The sequence below is a fragment of the Spinacia oleracea genome, chromosome 2 (genome assembly GCF_020520425.1).
Source record: "Spinacia oleracea cultivar Varoflay chromosome 2, BTI_SOV_V1, whole genome shotgun sequence".
In the NCBI taxonomy this organism is placed as follows: domain Eukaryota; kingdom Viridiplantae; phylum Streptophyta; class Magnoliopsida; order Caryophyllales; family Amaranthaceae; genus Spinacia; species Spinacia oleracea.
The window spans coordinates 112,277,467-112,298,836 of NC_079488.1; the positions used below are offsets into that span (position 1 = coordinate 112,277,467).

The following is a 21,370-nucleotide window of genomic DNA, read 5'->3' on the forward strand; positions in this document are numbered from 1 at the left end:
CTTATATGACATCAAGGTGGTCTTTTATGTAAGACCGACTTATATAAAAGTTTGTACTTAGATTAAATTGAATTTTTTTTTTTGGATTGAATTTCATTTTAGATTTATTTTTTTAATTATTATAGTGTTTGATTTTGGATGAAATTGTATATAAGAAATATTAATAATTATTTAATAAAAATATTTATGTGGCACCTAATTATTTATTTACGTGGCATTCGACTTTTTAATTCAAAAATAATTTTGAAGTCTTATTTTTTATTGGATGAAACCAATAAATTTTCTACTTGGCGCTCTAATATTGGATTAATGTTTGATTTTGGATTGAATTTTATTTTACATTAGTGTTTGATTTTGGATGGATTTTATTTTAGATTTATTTTTTTAATTATTAGAGCTTTTGATTTTGGATGGAATTGTATATATTAGCAATTAATTAATTAATTTAAATATCTATGTGGCACCTAATTAATTATCTACGTGGCACTCGATTTTTTTAATTCAAAAATAAATTAGAAATCTTATTTTTTATTAGCCGAAACCATTAGTAATCCTAGGTGGCGCTCTAATAATTCAGCAAATATGCCTCCTTTATATATGTATATTAGATTAGAATTGAAAATTCTATATAGTTGCATAATAAAAGATTTATTAGTATTGAATATCTTAATTACAATATAATCACATAATTCATCATCTTCGTTTAGTAACAAATACTAAAGGCTGTATTTCTAAATATTAACGGCCCGAAACTCAAAGCTCTCATTTTTCAATTGAAATACCCTTGTAACTTATTCGAACCATAAAAATATACAAAATACTCCGTACAATATTAAGTCCTATACAAAAGACTTGGTCGGTTATGATATGAGGTTATTAGGTTTAAAATTGTCAATTCTTATTTAACATTGATTATAATTGTATTTTGTTGACTATATATTTTGTTATTAAATTTTTTATAATTTCATTGTCACTTTGACATCTTTATTAAAAATCAAGGGGCATTTTTGTAACCTACTTGATAATGGTCCAACTATGAACAACCCTTTTTAAGAGTGTGACGAATATAAGAATTTGGTCCCAAAAACAGAAGTCTTGTAACTTTATCCCTAGCTTTTAACACAATCCTTAATAAGCACCAAAATTAACGGGCATTTTCATAAGAATTGAGCTGTCCCCGTAACTGTTATTGAATGCATCCAAACTAATTTGATTTTGTTATGATATGACTACTTCATTGAGGGCACATAAGTGTCACATCTTTTGTGGTAATGTTTTATATGGCGTGTTCGGCACTAGTTTTTGAATCAGATTTATACACTGTGACCTAATTGAATACTCCGTATAATGAATATTACTACGTGTTTGACAAATAATATTATTTGTTTCCATAGCTAAAGCAATTTTTTTTATTAAACTATATCAGTTACATTAACATTATATATGAGCTGGATAACTAGCTACTTGTGAATCGTGATGTCCAATACAAAAACTCATTATCAAATAGTTATACTTTTTAACCCAATAATTATATTCTACGTACTATATATTAGTAATAGTACTCTCTAATCAAATAGATGTATTTTCTAATCAAATAACGAACTATAGTTCATAATAAAATAGTTATTTTTTATATGATGGCATCAACGGTATTACGCATATACCAGTCTCATATTACGTACACGATGTCAAATAAGCTCCAATGTATAGAAAATCCGTAAAGGTTAATAGAGTCTATGTAATAATTCTATTGTTGCAACCCTACAAAATTATTGTGCCCAAGAGATAGGGAAAAAAAAAATTGCCACCAAAATACTTCCAATAAATTTAACCAAAATATTGGCTTAATTGGTCCATGTTGCCCCTATAGCTAGGCCTACATGTGTAAACTTCTAATGATCTACAATGAATTCTACAATATCGATCATTAAGAAAACTAACTTCATTATAAGGAGATGAGTTATGACAAATCAAGATTTGCTAAATTGGAAAGACAAGAACTAAATTAAACTTAGGAACAAGATATGGGCATACATAAATAGTCATATTTAATTTCAGTATTTATAGCAACAACACGTCTATAATGTTATTATAACTCCAAGTTAATAACGACATACTACTCTGTGTCAATGTTTGCTCTACGTGACTTGGCTTCACATAAGCGAATATATATGTGGCAGTGTGATTCGTATTATATTCCAACAATTACTCCGTACCATCTAAACTACATACGGGAGTACGAAGTATTTAAAAAATTATTAACTTTGTTTACAAAACTACCAAAAAAAATGGGTAATATGCACCAATCAATAAATTTAATTTTTTCTCTGTTTTTTTACTAGACTATTATATCTCCAATACAATTCATCTAAAATTAAAATATTTATTATTCCGTCAATTTACAAATATTACTATAAATGTCATATTATTCAATCATGAAACTAAAACTTAAACATGTGAGGTTCGCTCTTTTAATTACCATGATTAATTAGGCATGAAATTAAGGTGAGAGTGGGACCAAATCACTATTAGACAGGTATGTTGATCATTCTGTAATAAAACAGCTGTGTCCTAATCTGTTATGATTGCTCCATTGAACAAATTTGTTTTTTGCAGTTAAAATTATCAATATGGCTAAGAATATTTTGTCAACTTTATTTAGCTAGTTTACATTCAATTAATTTGTCTTATGCGACAGGGTATTAAAAAATAATAAAATTATATTCTTACGAAAAAAAGTAGTTTTAAAATACTTCTTAATCGATTAAGTTTAGGTATTCCTATATGGCTTGATAATTTAATGGTAATAATATCTAATAAATAATACTTATTTTATTACTAGCATAATTAAATTAAATATAAACAGTCATTTTTTTAAGAAAACTCGAAAGTGCACTTATTTTATTACTAGCATAATTAAATTAAATATATATAGAAATAGAAAATTATTCAAATATGATATTTTTAGATGTCGATTATTTTATCAACGAATTAATTTGTTACAAAACAAAGTAAAAAAAATTAGTATAACGAGACCGACAAATAATTTGCGATGGAAACAAAGAAAAATGATGGTAACCTACTTCATAGTATACTTTATGCTTATATTATACGATTTTTTCATGAAATGCCCTGGCCCTGATATTTCATGTAAGTTACAAAATATACTTGCGTGTTTCAAATCACATAATATACCACTATTTTCCCATAATGTTCATAAGGTAGGGGTATCGATATAATATGTGATTTGAAACCAAGTGTATCTAGTGCATTACGTGAAACCTCCGGGATTTTTCATAAAAAATCAATTATTATATACCTAGTCAAATATTTTAGTTGAAATTTGTAGGGACTAGGGAGTACCTCATATATTTAAAGGTGTTCTAGGTTGTGCTAGACCATCACGATAAATAACTATTCGTAATAAATAATAATTTAATAATTAATATTAATAATACTCCCTTAAAAATGAATTAAATGGGTTGAAATATTGGGATTAAATAAGTTTAATTTAGGCGTGGAATTATTGAATTAAAGGATAGAGGAAACCTAGTTTGTTGGTTATACTATCAGGGCAGCATGCAGAAGGCTGCTCCTGCAGCTGTTACGTTCTTCAAACGGGTCAAACCGTTTGTATGTGAACAAAATAACCCGCCAATTCATGCCAAAAACACGGGAAAATCGGAAACTGATTTTAGCACACTTGTACCCTGATGTTATGCATGGACTAATTTTGTAAACATAGTGTACATGAAATTAATATGCCACTTAATTAGTAGTAATAAATTGAATAATCAATTATAAACATGTGCTTAATAACTCTATCCTAAAACATTCATTATAATTTATATTTAGTACTCCGTATGTACTTAAACTTAAAGAACCTAAGACTTTCACTTATTGCAAAATGCTAAATTTTGATCGCATTAATTACGAGCAATATACATTATATACTTTGTATATATATACTCAATTTAACAAACTCAAGATATTACTACTAGGGGTGGCAATTCAGGTCAAAATCAGAAATATTGTAAAACTTAAAATTACTACAAAATATGGTAAATGAGTCAACTTGAGTCGATTTCAGGTCATTTGAGTTCGGGCTTCTCTCAGTAAATTCGGGTAGGATTCAAGTCAGGTTATCGTTCGGGCCAGGGATTGTCGATCCTAATTACTATTACTAGCTAGTACTACTCTAGCTAGGGCTAATGTTCTTCATGATAAAGTAACAGTACCATAAATTCCTACTACTTCGTACTTTCTAGAATCATATGAATATATGATAGAATTATGAGAAAACTTAAATACTTATGATGGAGTATTTATACAACCCTTAGAATACTGCAAAGACAATAATGAAGATTACAATTAACTATATATTGTAGTAAATACATTAGAATAAAATCTATACTAAATTAAGTTATTATAATTGATTGAAATTAAGTCGAAATAGTAAATATCATGAATCATGGTCAAGCATTCAAGCCAAAAATTAAAATTAAAATAGAGGCTCTCTTCAAGTTAGCTTCAAATTTTGGTCCCAACTCCCAAGTCTACCATGAGAGAATAGGACCCAACAAGTAACAAGTTACCCATGCATTTTATTTCTATCGAAAATGATAAAGGTCGCAACATGCGACCTTTAAGCCGTGTCACAATGATGACATGGCATGCTTATGTGTCATGATTTAAATTGGAAACTAAAATATTTAACTTATATAATCTATCATATATGTTTCAAAAAAAGGTAGAAAAATCTTAATATTCTAATTTATTTCCTTCTTTACATTGATTACCTTGTTTATGTATTTTTATAGTAAAAATATTGAATTGATAGTAAAAATATTCTGATGACGCATAGCCTACGTGGCGCCTATATGTACCAATTAAACGGCGACACGTAAGATTGCGACAACTAAATATTGTCGCAACTTGCGACCTTTATCATCACCCTATTTCTATAAAAAGGACTTTACCATTTTGTCCAAATTAGTACTACTCCATTTTCACCTTTACTTTTATTTATTTATTTATTATTTTAGGGTACATTTAAGATTAAAAAAATAATAAAAAAATGAAGAAAATGAGCTGTTAACCCTAATGAAGATCAAGCAAACTAAAGGACCCCCCATCCCCCAACCAAGAAGAAGATACCATTCACAAAGTGAAAGAGGCTTAACACTAACTAAGGCTGCAAAAGCCAACTATTTTTTGTTTTAATTTCATTCAAATATTTAATTATTAATAATAATAATAATAATAAAATTAATAATAATAATAATAATAATAATAATAATAATAATAATAATAATAATAATAATAATACTCGTAAAAATGTGAGTCTTCCCACGCTGACGCACCCACTGAAATCCTTTACATCGTCTTGTCAACATCCATGTCCTTACTCACCTCTGACTCTCCCACCTTTCTTTTTTCTCAGACTCATTTTTGTTTAATTTTCTCTCTCCTCCCCCCATTACATGACAAAAGAATCTTAATTACGGTTTACCCTCTTCCTCTTTCAAATTACCCACACGTTCAATTCGCAGTTAACGGAACGGAACGGAACGGGAAACACCTACCCTGGTTAATTAACGGGTCATATTTGTGCCCGTATCCGTTTTTGTTTTCGTATCTTACAGTGGGCATAACACTGCCGTCTAGGATAAGCAAGACCCGAATGTGAAGATCCATGGACTGGTGGATAAAGATTACCCGTTTATATATATGAACCACATTCAATGCTCAAGGTACACAATCTTACCCAATCGTTATAATAAACATTTATTATAGAGTTACCAGCATGATCTGATTTAAGCATCAAATGAGATACTTTCGGATCAAACCCTAGACTAGTTAATTAACTCTTTCACTGTGTAGGACACTAGTAAAGTTCTATCTCCTGAAACGAAACACGTGTTTTTATTTTTGTTGCAAAGTTTAGGGGGTCGTTTTTAATAAAAGACAAAAAAACAAGTACCATTCATATTAAAAAGTACCATTTTGGTTTAAAAAAGTACCATTTAATATTTTTTTGTCACTTTCCTATTTTGTCTTTTGTTATGACATGCATTTACAAGCACGTATCAGATATCCGAAAATATTCCCTCCAAAGTTTAGGGCTGGTTAACGGCTAGGGATAGAAATGGGTGGGATTTGGATCGGGTGGAGCATCACCCACATCCATCCGCTCCACCCGGTCCATTCGTCACCCGCTTTAATCATCACCTGCATTCCGTCCATCCATCACCCGCGGGTGAACCGGGTGGATCAGGTGACATTCGGGTGAAAATGGTAAACCATTAAAAAATCACCATCTAATGATATTCATATATAATAATTAACCAAAATAAAAAAAAAAAATTATACACCTACATTCATCTCCGAAATATATAATTATTTCTTATTACGCACAACTTATAACTAAAAAAATAAAACAAGCACTAACTTTAATTAAGAATCCTGATGGTTGAAAATATTTTTCAGCACTTTGAATACGGTGGACCAGTCGCATACAATCGTATACGAGTAACGAGTTGCATGGCGCGCAGTAGGGCAGAGAAGATATAAACGGAACGGGACGGGATGGGGGACAATAAAACGGGACGGGATTGGGGGGACAGTGAAACGGGACGGGGATGGGGTAATAATGAGGAGTAAGAAAGGGGGAAGTGTGCGGGTGTTTTTACAGGAGAGAGAAAATGGTTTCCTGTCAGCTGACAGCTGGGGGTACGGGAGCACAGAACTCTCACATGATTTCTCACCTTATTTTTGGATTTTTTTGGGATACATAAACCCTTTCTATACGTCATTTTTCATTCCTTCATTTTTTTTTAATCAACATTAAGTACTTTAATTAAAATAAAAAAATTTGCACCATTAACTGTATATATATTCAGAAAAATAGTTTCTTTGAAATTGTTTAAGAGTCGTACAGTTGACCGATATAAAGATTAAGGGATATGAGTTGAGTTTCTTATAATAATAATATGATAATAGTGATGTAATTAAGGGATATGAGTTGAATTTCTTAAGTGGACTAACTAAAATACCCATTAAAAAATTCGCAAAAACACACTGAATTTATTAAAAAAACATCGACATTAATGAAATCAATCGGGATTTAATTTTGGGAAATTCTTTTTGGTATTTTAATTTTTATTAATTAATTAAAATGATTAAATGAAAATTAAGGGTTAAATAAGATGTATATATAATTGGCTCGAGTATGGACTTATATAGTACGAGTAATTGACATCAATTGTTAGAAAGGTAGGTAATAATTGACAAATTTTACCATCGGTAGTATTACGTACTCCGTAATTGACAAACTATTCTGTACATAACAACCTATATAGTAAGTCACAAATTTTCCTAATTAAAAGGTGCATTCTTCATCAAGATATTAGTAAAATGAAAATGGTAAAATTGAAATAAAAAAAGCGAAAACAAATTATCTTTGTCTGCACCAATGGGACAAAATTATACTTCTATTAAAAAAAACTTGTAAATTATATTTAATTTTATTTTGCAATTAAGAAGAAATTCTCTGGATTACTCTCGCACAATAGTAAGTTGATATAGAGTAGTGAAAAAACAGAAAACAAATACTCAGTGTCCACTATTTTCTCTTTCAGTTGTAAGTAGGAGTAATATTTTGATTTCAATTTATCTATTAATATCTTTAATTGTGTATGGATAATAATTATCGAGATTAATCTAAAATGATCCATATAGTTATGTTTTAGTTCAAGTATAATTCATCAATGTCGATCAAAAAAAAAAATACTCTCTCCGTCCTTAATACTCGCACCGCTTTCCTTTTCGGGTCATCCCTTAATGCTTGCACCGCTTCTATAAATGGAAATTTATACCAATATTATATTATTTCTCACACTTACCTACTAACCCCACCTACACCCCTATTCCCTACAAAAAAATCATTTAAAAATTCACAACTCCACTCACCACTCTCCACCTCTTACACATTTCCCACTAACTATATTAAAAAATACCCCACTATCAACTAACACTCATTAAATTAATAAGTCAATTCAAATATCTTAAACTCCGCACCGGTCAAATTGGTGCGAGTATTAAGGGACGGAGGGAGTAATAGATAACGGGTGAAGTATTACAGGTCGGGGTAGGCAAGAGTAAATAGATCTGGAGGTCCCTTAACTTTGCCAAAAGGAGCAGTTAAGTCCCTCAAGTTTCAAAAGGAGCATTTAGGTCCCTCAAAATGGATGGAATAAGCTATTTTTATTAACACCGTTACATTTTCCGTTAAGTTCAATTAAATAATAATAAAACTGATTTTAAATAAAGGGAAATCAATTTACATGTGTATAAATGATTTAAAATAGCTTCTTTTGATTTTGACTTAGCTTTTTCAAGTTCCTTAGCCTTTTCATTTGCTTTTTCACCCTACACATTTCATCATAACAGAGCAATTTAACCCTATACATCTACAATAAAAAGTGACAAAATATATTAAAAGAGATGCTAAAATATTTGATCTTGATTAATTCCGAGAAAGAAAAAACTGAGATCTAATCCCCCCAAACAAATAGATTGATCATTTGGTGGAAGATGGCAGTGTATTCCATTGAACAATGATATAGGGATTACAATATGATCGAGTTCTAATTCATTAATATGACTAGAAGTCTAATATACATCAAATATCCCAAGGCAAAATCCTATGAGATATCTAAGTAGTTAAAAATCAAGTGTCGATGTGATTACAAATAGTTCTTACACTTAACTTATTAAACACAAAATCACAACATATATTAATAAAGGATAATCTAGTTACATGACAATGGTCCTTCCCCACTGTACAAGGCTAGTAAATACCCGTTGCCAACCCAATCCTCAAAAGGGTAATACACTTGAACCATAACATAAGACCAACCGAGTAACGGATACCATTTATGCACAATTTGATCCGACTCACGTTTGTTCGGCCCGGGATACAGACATTCTGGGATACAGACCAACTGCCTCGCGTACCTTCTGTTCACATGCCATCCATTCGTTTCATGTACTGCTTGAAGCCTTAGTTTGATGGCCATCATCTAGAACTCTCGAGGTGAGGCCCCACGAGGTGGATCCCTTCACAACACGCCTTTGTCGAACCCAAGCTTCACTTCATCGAAAAATGATTTCCTCACCATTCGATGATCTGCTTTTCAGGATTCTCCAACATTCACAACCCCTTTGAGAATGACTCAACAAGGGGTCATGGAAGCATGACATTGGAAGGCTACTTAGACAGAGAAACTACGGTCGTGTTTTTTTTATGACTAATTTTTATTTTCTGATATGGGGGGTGATATTTGTATACGAAATCTTCTATGGTTAAGAAGATATTCATTGTGTTGTGATGAATTGAAAGGAAAAAAAACTGGGTTGTTGAGTAGAAGAAGAAATATATATGGAGTATTGAATACAAACCAAGATATAAGAGATGAATATTGTTGTAATGCTTTAAGCCAACCCCCTTGTGTTTATATAGTCAAGGAAGACCAATGGAAGATAAGCTGTTTCTCACATCTCAATGCTCCTCATTAAATACTTAGGAGTAGTTAGTAGACCAAGGAAGACCAAATTAAATATAGTCTTGTTGTAATGCTTTAAGCCAACCCCCTTGTGTTTATATAGTCAAGGAAGACCAATGGAAGATAAGCTGTTTCTCACATCTCAATGCTCCTCATTAAATACTTAGGAGTAGTTAGTAGACCAAGGAAGACCAAATTAAATATAGTGCGTCTGAAATGCAACTTGTATCTAATACAAATGTTTAAATTTCCAGAACAGTGGATACATACTCCGTATATGTGCCTAGTTTGAACACATACTCCGTATTAAGGTTCATTACCTTACTCGGACGAAGCTCTTTTACGTCCTCTTATCTAACGAGTATGACCATTAATTGAATTTCGTTAAATAATACTCTGATGAGCGAGCTTAGCTTTGAGACGAGATAGAACACAAAATGAGGCTCATTAAACAAATCAGTTTGGACATGATCTGAACACAAACATGCTCGTTCATGTTACAAGCTCGTGAACAAGCTCGTTTATGTTCATTTATTTAATTAATTAGACGGGCTTGAACACACATCTAAACTTGATAAATAAATTAGATTCAGGAGCATGAAATATTGGACATATCGGTAAGTGCAACGTCTAATTGTAAATTGTAACAAAATTCATAATTCACGTTCTACAAAAATTTTAAGTGTTTTATTTGCCATGGAATGTTAAATACTCTGTTTTTTGAGAGCCTCAACGGCTATATTTTTGTAAAAAGCTAACTGAAATGAATTTCCCTTTATTTAATTATTGGTAAATGGTAAATGTAACTGTTTTTTTGTCGTTTAGTGCCTTTTATTTAGTTTCCTTTTAATTTAATTGAATTTTAACGGCCGTTAGTAACAGAAGTCAAAAAGCAGCGGTTTCCATCCATTTTGAGGGACCTAAATGTTCCTTTTGAAATTTGAGGGACCTAACTGCTCCTTTTGGCAAAGTTTAAGGACCTGCAGATCTATTTACTCGGGTAGGCAATGTGTATTGTATTTCAATCACTGTGTGTAAATGTTGTGTATGTCAAATTGTCAATCAACTATTTGAAGGACCTCAAAACAAAGTCATCATCGTGTTCGCCATTTTTGGGATTTGTTCCATTCTCTCTTCTGCTCAATTATTGGTCTTTCTCTCTCTTTTTTTTTTCTTTTTTTTTTTCCTTTTTCCCTTTTCTTTTTCCTGAGGGTTAACTGGTATTTGAAGTTTCATGTTACGGAGTTGTACTCCGTAATACTTATACCTATAATCGTATTACACTATTACGGCTTTACGGATTAAGTTGCACGGGATATAAGATACAATTCTTAATTTCTTACTACGTAGACACGTAGTACAATTATTAGTTGAACACTAGGGAGAGTGTCGTGATATAAGGTTGGAATGAATTTTGGGAGTGTAAAAATAGGGAGAGTTTTCGTGTAAGTCTGAATAATAATAAAGAATAGAATAAAAGTTTTTATTTCTCTATTCTAAAAAGATCTACGGCCTGTTAAATTATTTTTATTTTAAACGGCTTCAAACGAGTTTATAAACGAATACAAACAACTGACACTATAACAATTTATATCTTTAACGACAACCTAATAACGACAAGTCAAAAATTCTGTCGTAAAAGCCTTTTGCGACGGGGATAACAACCAAACAAAGACGGGAACAACCGTCGCTAATGCCTTTTACGATTTTATGACGGGTTCGCGACAGGAAATCCCGTCATTAATCAACGATTATTGGCCTTTAGCGACGGGATTTCCCGTCGTTAATGGTACAATTTATTGTAGCGTACACAAATCAAATTTAACTCGAACTCGAACTCATAAATTTCTTATCAAATTTAACTCTGCTACTCCGTAATATGCAGTAGACAAATACTCTCGCTCGATCAACTCGACTCAGATGTCAACTAGCTAGTTTAGTTGATAATGTCTAATATACGTGGTAACCAATACCTATGATCAAATCCCGTCTATACTATTCTCTTCATATACCAAATAAACTCGAGCTGCTTATTATTGTATTATAATTATAATAAGGATAAGGTCCATTAAAAAAAATCACACAAGCTTGCACACAACATACGTAACAAGTCACCATAAATTCCGACAAGTGAAGAAGTTATCTGAATATATATATAAAATTAGCCAGATTACTTGAATTGCTTGGAGGATGGGCCTTTGTTGTTTCGCAGTTTATAGTTTTTCCTCCAAAAAAATATACAGGAACTTCACTATATATATTTGCATGGGACCAATTTGTTTGTGCTTATGTTGTCCTGTGTTCACAAATATGTTTCCTAGCTTGTTGCCTTTATTTTAATGCACCCAACTTGTCTTTTCTTATTTATTTTCCTACATATTTTCATTGTATAATTACAGGTCGTTTTAAATAGGGTGCGTTTTTTTCATTCTATTTTCACTTAATTTTCTAAATTTATAAGAAATTATTAAATTATTTTAGTTATAAAATTTCATTCGTGTACGTACTTATTTTTCTTAAAGTGATCTTATCTGAATTTATTTGATCTTATATAAGCTTATCTAAACTTATTTTTCTGATATAAGCAGAAATAAGTTGAGCAGAATAGAACATGTATAGTCATTTTAATTAGTGGTTTGTATAAATTTTACCTTTTAAATTTAATCTTTTGTTATTACTCCTAGGTTTGATCAATAATAAAGTTTCAATCACGACAATCAGATGTAATCAGATTCAATCAATCCAGATAAGTTTGATCCATCATGTGAACATGACTAACGACTTGGATTCTCTTTCCATTAACATGTTCACAAATTCTTAAAAATATATGAAAAACAGTATATATAGTCAAATAGGTCATATCAGAAGGCATTAAAATTTTATAATTTGTATTTATATAAAATTAGAGATATTAATATTTAAAAAGAAATAGGAGAGTATGTTTGAAAAGTCAAATGAAGTATGTAATAGAGTATATGATACTTGGTATGATAAAGTATGTGGTGACAAACATTGCAATTAAGAGGTTAATCTCTAATTGAGTAGATTGAGAGTAATAGAGGTGTGCACTTAAAAGTGTGCCATGATCTTATCCTATACAATTGTATGACTCAAGCAGGGATTTTGTCTTTACTTAATTAATATCATGTGAATATGTGATTGATGGGGTTATAATCATGTGATCATGTTTCTAATTTCAGCGGTGGAACTTAACTATATCAACTCTCAAAGTTTGCCTACTTAATTCACTAATTATCATCACAATTTTAATTTACAATTATCTTTACTATAACAAACCAAGAATAAGGTACATGTCCCCCCTTTTTTACATGAGATGCGTAAGGAAATGTCCACTTCCAATTTCTTGATAGAAATTAAAGAATTGGAATAAAATAGAATTTGTTGTGGATATATATTGGATAGGGTACGTTTTGGATGGGAAGATACAACACTTAATTTTCGACTTAACAAATTTATTGAGGTATGTTATATGCACCTTACTATTATTAGATCAAACTAAAAAACAGATTATATCAGATCAGAAAAATAAATAAAAATTCACAGAAAATATCACTACAAGAATTTGTATCTTTAATGACAACCTAATTAAAATCACGCCGCAAAAGCCTTTTACAACGGGGCTAACAACCAAATAAAGACGGGAACAACCGTCGCAGATGTCTTCTACGACGGATTAATGACGAGATTTTCCATTAATGACGGATTAGCGACATAAAATCCCGTCATTAATAAACGATTATTAGCTTTAGCGACGGGATTCCCTGTCATTAATGGTACAATTTCTTGTATTGTATTAAGAATAAAAATTGTTTCCTTACGCATACTATCAATGGGTCCACGTGACACTCTCTTCAACACAACGCAACACTCACAAAAAACATTAAGACCAAAATCTATAGTAATTTTGACTATGTATTACGAAGGATATATTTTCAGTTATTCAACAAATGCATTACTTTGACTTTTTACACTAAGAAAAGTACAAAAAATTATTGGACAAGAGGACACATGACACATCTACACTACATCAACACAAATTAAGATGAAGATGAGAAGCAAAGCAAGAACTTACATAAATAGGCAAATACTCAAATAGCTAATTTAAGCTGCCGGTTAATGCATGTGCATTTGTAATAATAAGTAGGTGACTTGCAAACAATTTTAGTTCATCATAACAATTACTAATTCAAGTCTGATATCCACATGTTTAATCATTTACAATTACATTTTATTTGTCGATTTGCCCCCGATCATTGTTTATGTACGGGTCACCATGATTTCCTCTCTTGATTTCAATGGGTCAGGTGACGCCAAACATGGTTGTGGGCCGGCCGGCCCGAAGTCTAACATGACACGAAAAGGCCCGACCCGATCCGAACATGAAAAAAAGCCAGGTCGGACACGGGCACAAAGTCGTGGGTCGTAGGCCGGGCCTGAGTCTTAATTTTTTGGAAAAAGCACGACAAGATCCGACACGACAAAGCACGCTAAATTTAGTAAAATTAGCCTTAAGCACGACAGGCCCGGCACGAAAGCACGTGGGCTCGGGCCGTGCCTGTGCCTGTTTTGAACTTTTCGGCCCGACTTGGCCCAACATGATACATTGTGGACTTGTCATGGGCTCGACCAGAAGACTGGCCCGACCCGGAACACAACCATCTTTAGGTGATGCTCTCTTTTGTATTCCGTAATTACTAGTTTTTAAATTCACATATTTAGTGATTAATTAATTACGTAGTCGATCTGTAGATTATTATATACTCATCCATTTCAAAAATATACATGCTTTTATTTCACAAAATAAAATATAAATAAATTATGGTATACATTGTCATTAGAAGAGATTTTGTTGGACATTTTATAATGAGGTATTTGAAGAGCAATGGAAAAGTCATGTATATACGCAAAACATAATATGGAGTATGAATTTCACAATGAGTAATTATAAATAAACTGGCGACGCCAACTCACATTAATAAAACTTGTCCCGTAGAGTTAATCAGAAGCATATTGTATCTATAAACTTCAATATTTAAATTTCAATATTTTTACGTCATAATAGTACCATATATATAGTATTTTGTTTACAACGATTGTGACTTTTTTGGAATGATACTTTAGTTATGTAATATTCATTCATATTATAGATGTCGTGCGACATTCTGATTTAGAAATTTCAATTTTAATTTCAACGAAAGGTACTAAAATGAAAGGTTTGATGAATTTTATTTTATTTTATTTTATTTTATGCGAATAGGTTTCATGATAACTTAATTGTACTACATAAATGCCTTTTTAAGGATGTCCATGGAAAAATTGTTAAAGCTGAAGTCCTTTGTTGATCGATCATACAAATTGTGTTACGTCGACTACTGGACCATGTTATAGGTCCCTTTCTTTGTAATAAAGTCAGCTAAACAAATCAAATTAAGATACAATTTTGATTTGATATTTCCTTTTGAAAAATAGCAATTTATGATAGTACACTTGAAGTGAAAATTAAGTTTGTTCATATATATTCTAAGTGTTATCTTTGGGACGATAATTATTAATCAGGGGCGGATCTATATAGGCATAGAGGGTCTAAAAGGACCCCATGGCCCCATATTTAAAAAAGATGCATGTAAAACTAATAATGGAATAATTAATTGCACTTTGAAATAGTTAACTTATCTGTAATTAATTGACATTAATGACAATGAAATGAACTTGTATTATAATAGTTGCTTCATTACTATGCTATCCGGGCTGTCCGGATTTCTAAGGGGACAATTTTTTTTAACCATTTCCCTTTGCAAGTCGTTTGTTCTTCTTCACTTTTATTTTATTTTATTTTATTGTTGTTTATATAAAGGTTCGTGAATTTGCTTTTACAAAAACACACACACAAAAAAATTAATGCTATTTTTTCATCAAAAAGATTATGGCATTTTTAAAATTTTGGCTAGTTACCTCTCAACTTTAACCCCCTAATATGAGCAAATATGAGAAATTAGAAAATAAATCATAAATTTTTTTGGACCCCCATTCCTGGATTTGCCCCTGTTATTAATTATTACTTACTAAATATTCCAATACATCAACTTTTTTAACTAAGTATTGTTGTACACTTGTACTAATGAGGTCTTGACTTGGAGTTTAAACGGAGGGCTTAGTATGATAGGTCTTAGGTTCAAATCTCCCCTCCTTCATTTGTAATTGTCATAACCCTATATGGCTCATTGGCGTGGAAAAGAAAAGAAAAAAAAAAAACTAAGTATTTCGTGTGATGAGTCAAACCATCCAGTTTGGACAAATTATGTGGAGATAAAATGAAATTTTTGGTTTATTTCTGGTAGTACGTATGTATAAATGAATTCATTAAATAATAAAATATAAAAGACGGTTCAACTTATTACCCAGTAGTTGTATTTTTTTAATCAAATAATATAATTACACATTGAGATCATATATTTATGTTCTATTAATTATATTTTCACTCAAATAGTTTTAATTCCTTTCTAATCAAGTAATTATAGTTTTTATATACTCCGGTTATATTTTGTTATCATATATTTTTGTTTTTTTAATGCAGATGTCACCGCTCTTATGCATAAGGCGGTTTCATATATACTACGTATTCGACATTCTCTTAATTAAATTGGTCGATGATTATATATTCCCTCCGTTTCTTTTTGTTTTTTACGTTTTTCTTTTTGAGTGTCCTAAAATATTATTTCCATTTCCTTATATATTATCACATAAATGTTTTAATATTCTATTAAATTTTGTGTCTAACTATTATTTTAACCAATTAAGGCCCTGTTCTGTTCACCTTATTTCCACTTATTTCAAGAAAAATAAGTTCAGATAAGTTCAGTTAAGTTCAGATAAGTTCAGATAAGTTCAGTTCAGGAAAAATAAGGGTTGACCAAGTACAATTTATAACTAAAATAAGTTTTGATCAGACAAGTTCAGTTAAGTTCAGATAAGTTCAGATAAGATAAGTTCAGAAAAAATAAGTGAAAATCAGGTGAAAAGAACGCAGCCGAAATTCATTAGATCATTTAATTTCTCACACTTTCCCGACATTAAAATTTTCTCATTTATATATCCAATATCAGAATTTTGATAAAGGTGAAACATTATAAATAAATGTAATTTTCCTTATTTAAATAAAAAAGATAGAGAAATTTCAATGCACATTAACTAGTCGTTAATAAACGTGTAAAAAGCCAAATTTATGAACAAAAAGAAACAGCGGGAGTAATTAGTATAGATCATTGAAATCGTTAGGAGACTTGTTTCAACCGTTGACATTTAATGAACTATGTTATTTAATTCGGTTTAATTAGGTATAGATCATCGAAATAGTTATGAAAATTGTTTCATTACACATATTGCAACCGTTGACATTTAATGAAGTATGTTCTTTAATTTGGTTAACTCAAATGATTGGGAAGTGATAAATCCAAGGAAAATTTTACTTCTTCCAAGGAAATCCACATTTTTTTAAATGTGATTTCCTTGGAAGAAGTGAAATTCTTCCTTGGATTTATCATTTTCCCAAATGATTAGAGGGACGTACAACCTCTTGGAAATAACCACTATAGGTTTACAACTTTACATATAGTGACTCTTTCAGCTCCATTAGTGATGGGAAAACTTTTTTAGTTAGAAAACAAAATGATTCAAGAGTTAATAATGGTAAAAAGGACGTGTTGAATACCACAAATAATCTTAAGTGGCATATATTATGAGTTAGATGAGTGATCATTAAACATACACATGTAAGATGTAAGGGGGAATATGAAGAATAAAAAATATCGTTAACAAACATCTCTCCATTATGAATTAGGCTTTGTTCAATTCACATGGCCTGGTCTGATTTTCTAGTTTTTGGTCTATTTTGGTTTGATGTGTGGATGTTTTTTGTGAGTATTTTTTTTTGTTTGGTATAATCTGATATATTCAGATTTTTTCTGCTATGATCTAATAAACAATAAAAATAAGGTGAGAGGACGGAGCATGAGGTTTCTTCTTAAGATCTTTAGGTTAAAAGTAATTGATCCCTAGATGCCAACTATGGAGTAGATTTTCGATGTTGAGAATTTCTTTATTATTTTCTACATTCTCCATAACCTGAATTGCGTAGCTAGAGACCATCATTTAGGTCCAAAATGACAAAATAAGTCACAAGAACATTACAATTTACAAATGCAAGAGCAATGAGATAAACATATGACTTCTTATCGTACACATACCTCTAATATTTTACAACAGGTGAACAAGGCAATCTTTATAGTAACAACAATGAGGCATACCTATATTTTATTTTGTGCCTTTTTACATTGTTGCCTTGCTCTTCTTTTTTAAATATTGTTTTTTTTTTTTACAGCCTATTTTAAATGCTTCATGTTTTTATTTATGGAATACGTTGTGCTCGAAGGTTGGCACAAGTCGTGTCATACTGCAATTTTAAAAGGGTAACCCATGCACGACCCATGTGACCACGTACTCAACGGGTGAGCCAAATCTACATAAGTGTAGACTTGACCGTCTTGAGCCCAACCCGTTGACCTGACCTAAAACATTAGATTTAGGCAGAATTTTTAGACATGTTTCTGGCCCAATCCAGTCTGATTTTAATTTTTTGGGTGGATTTAGGGGAGCTCAAATAGAATTTTAGTTATTTTATTAGCCTGCCTGGAAAACACGTTATTTCAGGCCCAAAATAATGAGTTTTGGGTAGAATAAATCGGCCTGGAGTTTGGCATCAGGCCATGTCAAACTCCTAACAGAACCCGACCAATCTTTTGATCATGTCACATAAGAGTCTAGTGACTTTTATAGTGTCTATCGTGCATAGTCAATCAGTCAACGCATGTCATTACCATCCGCACCCGACAAAAACATGGCCCACGATCCACCACACACAATAACTTGCTGCATTTGCCCGAGTCAGCTTCACCCGTTATATACAATTTTTTGTCACCTAATATGTTGTAAATTTGTAAAACTCTGTATTAGAAATAGTGAAGAAATTAGCAAGAAAAGCAAAAAAAATTAAAAAAAATTGGAGAGGGGTATAGTATACTTTATTAATTTTCCTTTTAATTTTTTTTAAAAAAGTTTAATTTGGGGCAGCAGATCGGGTAATTGATGTCCACACTCTCTCACATTCTCTCTCCTCCTTTCTCTTTCAAACACTCTCATCTCATCTCCAATCCTCTCTTATCTTCTTCCCCCACTCTCTCTTAAACTTAAACCTTCACTTTCTTAATTTAAACCCCTTTCTTTCTTTCCTTTTTTTTTACTTATCTCTCTAAATACTTTCTGTATTTTACATATTCTTTTTTAAATGAAATAGCCTGGGAAAAAAAAATATTGTTTAAAAAAAAAAAAAAACTTTTTTAAGTTTAGTTTTAGTGTTAGTTTTCTCTCTCCGACCAAATTCTATCATCATCAACTCCCAAAACCCAGATCTTCTGTGCAATTAATTTAGGAATTCTACCACCCTTTTTTAAAAAAAACACAGAAATGGAATTTGAAGACGAACATGACGAAGAGCAAGAGGAGGAGGAAGACGATGAAGACGGAATTCCCATACCACCCCCGTCCGCAGTTGTGGTCCCACAGAGTTACGACCCAATTGGCGGTGGAGTTAACTCGATGCCGAGTCGACCCCGAGTTTTGAGCCCAGCTAGTGGAGTTGGCGGTGGTGGAGGTGGAGAGAGAAGATCCGTTGTGGTGAGGTATAGAGAATGCTTAAAAAACCACGCGGTAAACATAGGTGGAAACGCGGTGGACGGTTGCGGTGAGTTTATGGCGGCGGGGGAAGAAGGCACGCTAGACGCTTTGAAATGCGCCGCCTGTAACTGTCACCGCAACTTCCACCGCAAGGAGACCGACATCAGCGGCGAGAATATAAACACAACTCCAACAACTCAATTCCCACCAGGAGGTGGTGGTGGAGCAACACCTGGAAGTACAATGTACCCGCAATTCTCACCGTACTACAGAACACCAGCTCCGCCAGTATCCGGTTACCACCACCCTCACCCACTCCGTCCCATCGCCGTACTCCCCTCGAACTCGGGTGGGACACACAGCGGGGATATGGCGGACGATATGTCCCACCCCAGCAGCAGCGGCGGCGAGGGGAGGAGCGGCGGCGGAATTGGTGGAAGTGGCGGAAGTGCAATGATGATGGTGCCGAAAAAGAGACACAGAACTAAATTTAGTCAAGAACAAAAGGATAAGATGCTTGCATTTGCTGAGAAAGTTGGTTGGAGAATTCAGAAACATGATGAAGCTGCTGTACAACAATTCTGTGCTGAAATTCAAGTTAAGCGTCAAGTTCTCAAAGTTTGGATGCATAACAACAAGCACACTCTCGGTAAAAAGCCCTAAATCAATATTATTATTAGTATTATTATTGAATAAGTAGTAACTTAAACAACTACTATTAATTAGTTTTCTATTTTTAGTGTTATCTTGTGTTTTTGTTGTGTCATTTGTGTTAGACTTTCTAAATTTAGGGTTTATCTTTTAATTAAGTTAAAAAATGTTGGGAAAGTTAGTAATGCTAAACTCTTTATCTTTCTCTCTCTAGGACATTGATGATGATGATGTACTTAGCTTCTTGGTGGTGCTGCCCAGTACTTTAGGATGAGGAATTTTGAGAATTTGAGTTTGATTCTTAATTATTATTATTATTATTATTGACATTAAATTATTATTACGAATTATTATTATTATTATTATTATTATTATTATTATTATTCAGTAATTGCTCCTTCCAATTCTCTACATTTACATTTTTGTTTCTTTAATTGGATCATATTGCAATATTATTGTTACTACTAGCTAGTATAAATGTATCATCTCCTATTCGGAAAATTTCCGACTATAGAAGATGACTTTTATTAGGAAAGAAAACCAGGCGGATCCATATATGAAATCCTAGCCCTAGCTGCTAGTGTACGACATTATTATCGATCTACATTAAAACCGATCACACATTGTTTATGAAGGGGGTATCCCATGTCATAATTCATAAAAACACCAGCCAGAAAGTACTCTTCTGTCCCTTTTTGTTCTTTACGTTTGGTATCATGCACGCGATTTAACGTATAATTCATTAAACACTACTCTGTAGTAGAGAGAGTATAATTTAAGAATGTGAAATTAAATTGTTTTTGGGGAAATGGATGCCTTATTTTGTGTACTACAAGTTGTTAAGGTAATGCTACTAGTAGTATTAATGAGGGAAGGTGAGATCATATGATATCATGAGCTCATCTAACAATATATAGTGATTACATATTATGAAATTCATCAATGAATAGAAGACTTCCAAGTAGAATCAAACGTGTTTAGCATGCAAACTAAACATTAGTTTTTATTTTGTTCTCATTATTAACATCTGTCATCTTCTCATTTCTTTTCCCTCTTCTCTTATCTTCTTCTTCTTCTTCTTCGTCTAATTCCGGGGGTGTTTGAGGCCAGTACGAGGGATAGAGATAGGGATAAGGATAAATATGTCTTTTTAATTAAGAGTTACAGAAGAAGGCAAGGTGATGAGGTGAGGTAAACTAAGTAAGGCAAAACAAAAGTGATGAGGTTTGATTGAGTAAATCAAGTATTCAACTGCTACTGAATTTAGGGAAAGACCACACTTGCTCTTTCGTGGTTTGGTTGCTTATTTGTTACGCCCATTACCACTTTGGTTTAACTCGTCATTAATAATCATCTTTCTTTTTCTGTTTTGCATCTATCTATACTCTTCCTCCTGCCATCCC

At 32.1% G+C, this 21,370-nt stretch overlaps 1 protein-coding gene across 1 annotated transcript; it reads left to right on the forward strand.

The window, feature by feature from the left end:
• Nucleotides 1–18,630: 18,630 nt before the first annotated feature.
• On the forward strand, nucleotides 18,631–20,352 carry LOC110801896 (zinc-finger homeodomain protein 1). The gene is made up of 2 exons (XM_022007331.2): nucleotides 18,631–19,965; nucleotides 20,182–20,352. The coding sequence occupies exons 1-2, from the start codon at nucleotides 19,107–19,109 to the stop codon at nucleotides 20,187–20,189; spliced, it is 867 nt and encodes a 288-aa protein (XP_021863023.1). The 5' UTR covers nucleotides 18,631–19,106; the 3' UTR covers nucleotides 20,190–20,352.
• Nucleotides 20,353–21,370: the final 1,018 nt, after the last annotated feature.

Bases quoted from the DNA above. Each gene is read 5' to 3' on its own strand.
- LOC110801896 (XM_022007331.2), top strand. From the start codon at position 19,107: ATGGAATTTGAAGACGAACATGACGAAGAGCAAGAGGAGGAGGAAGAC.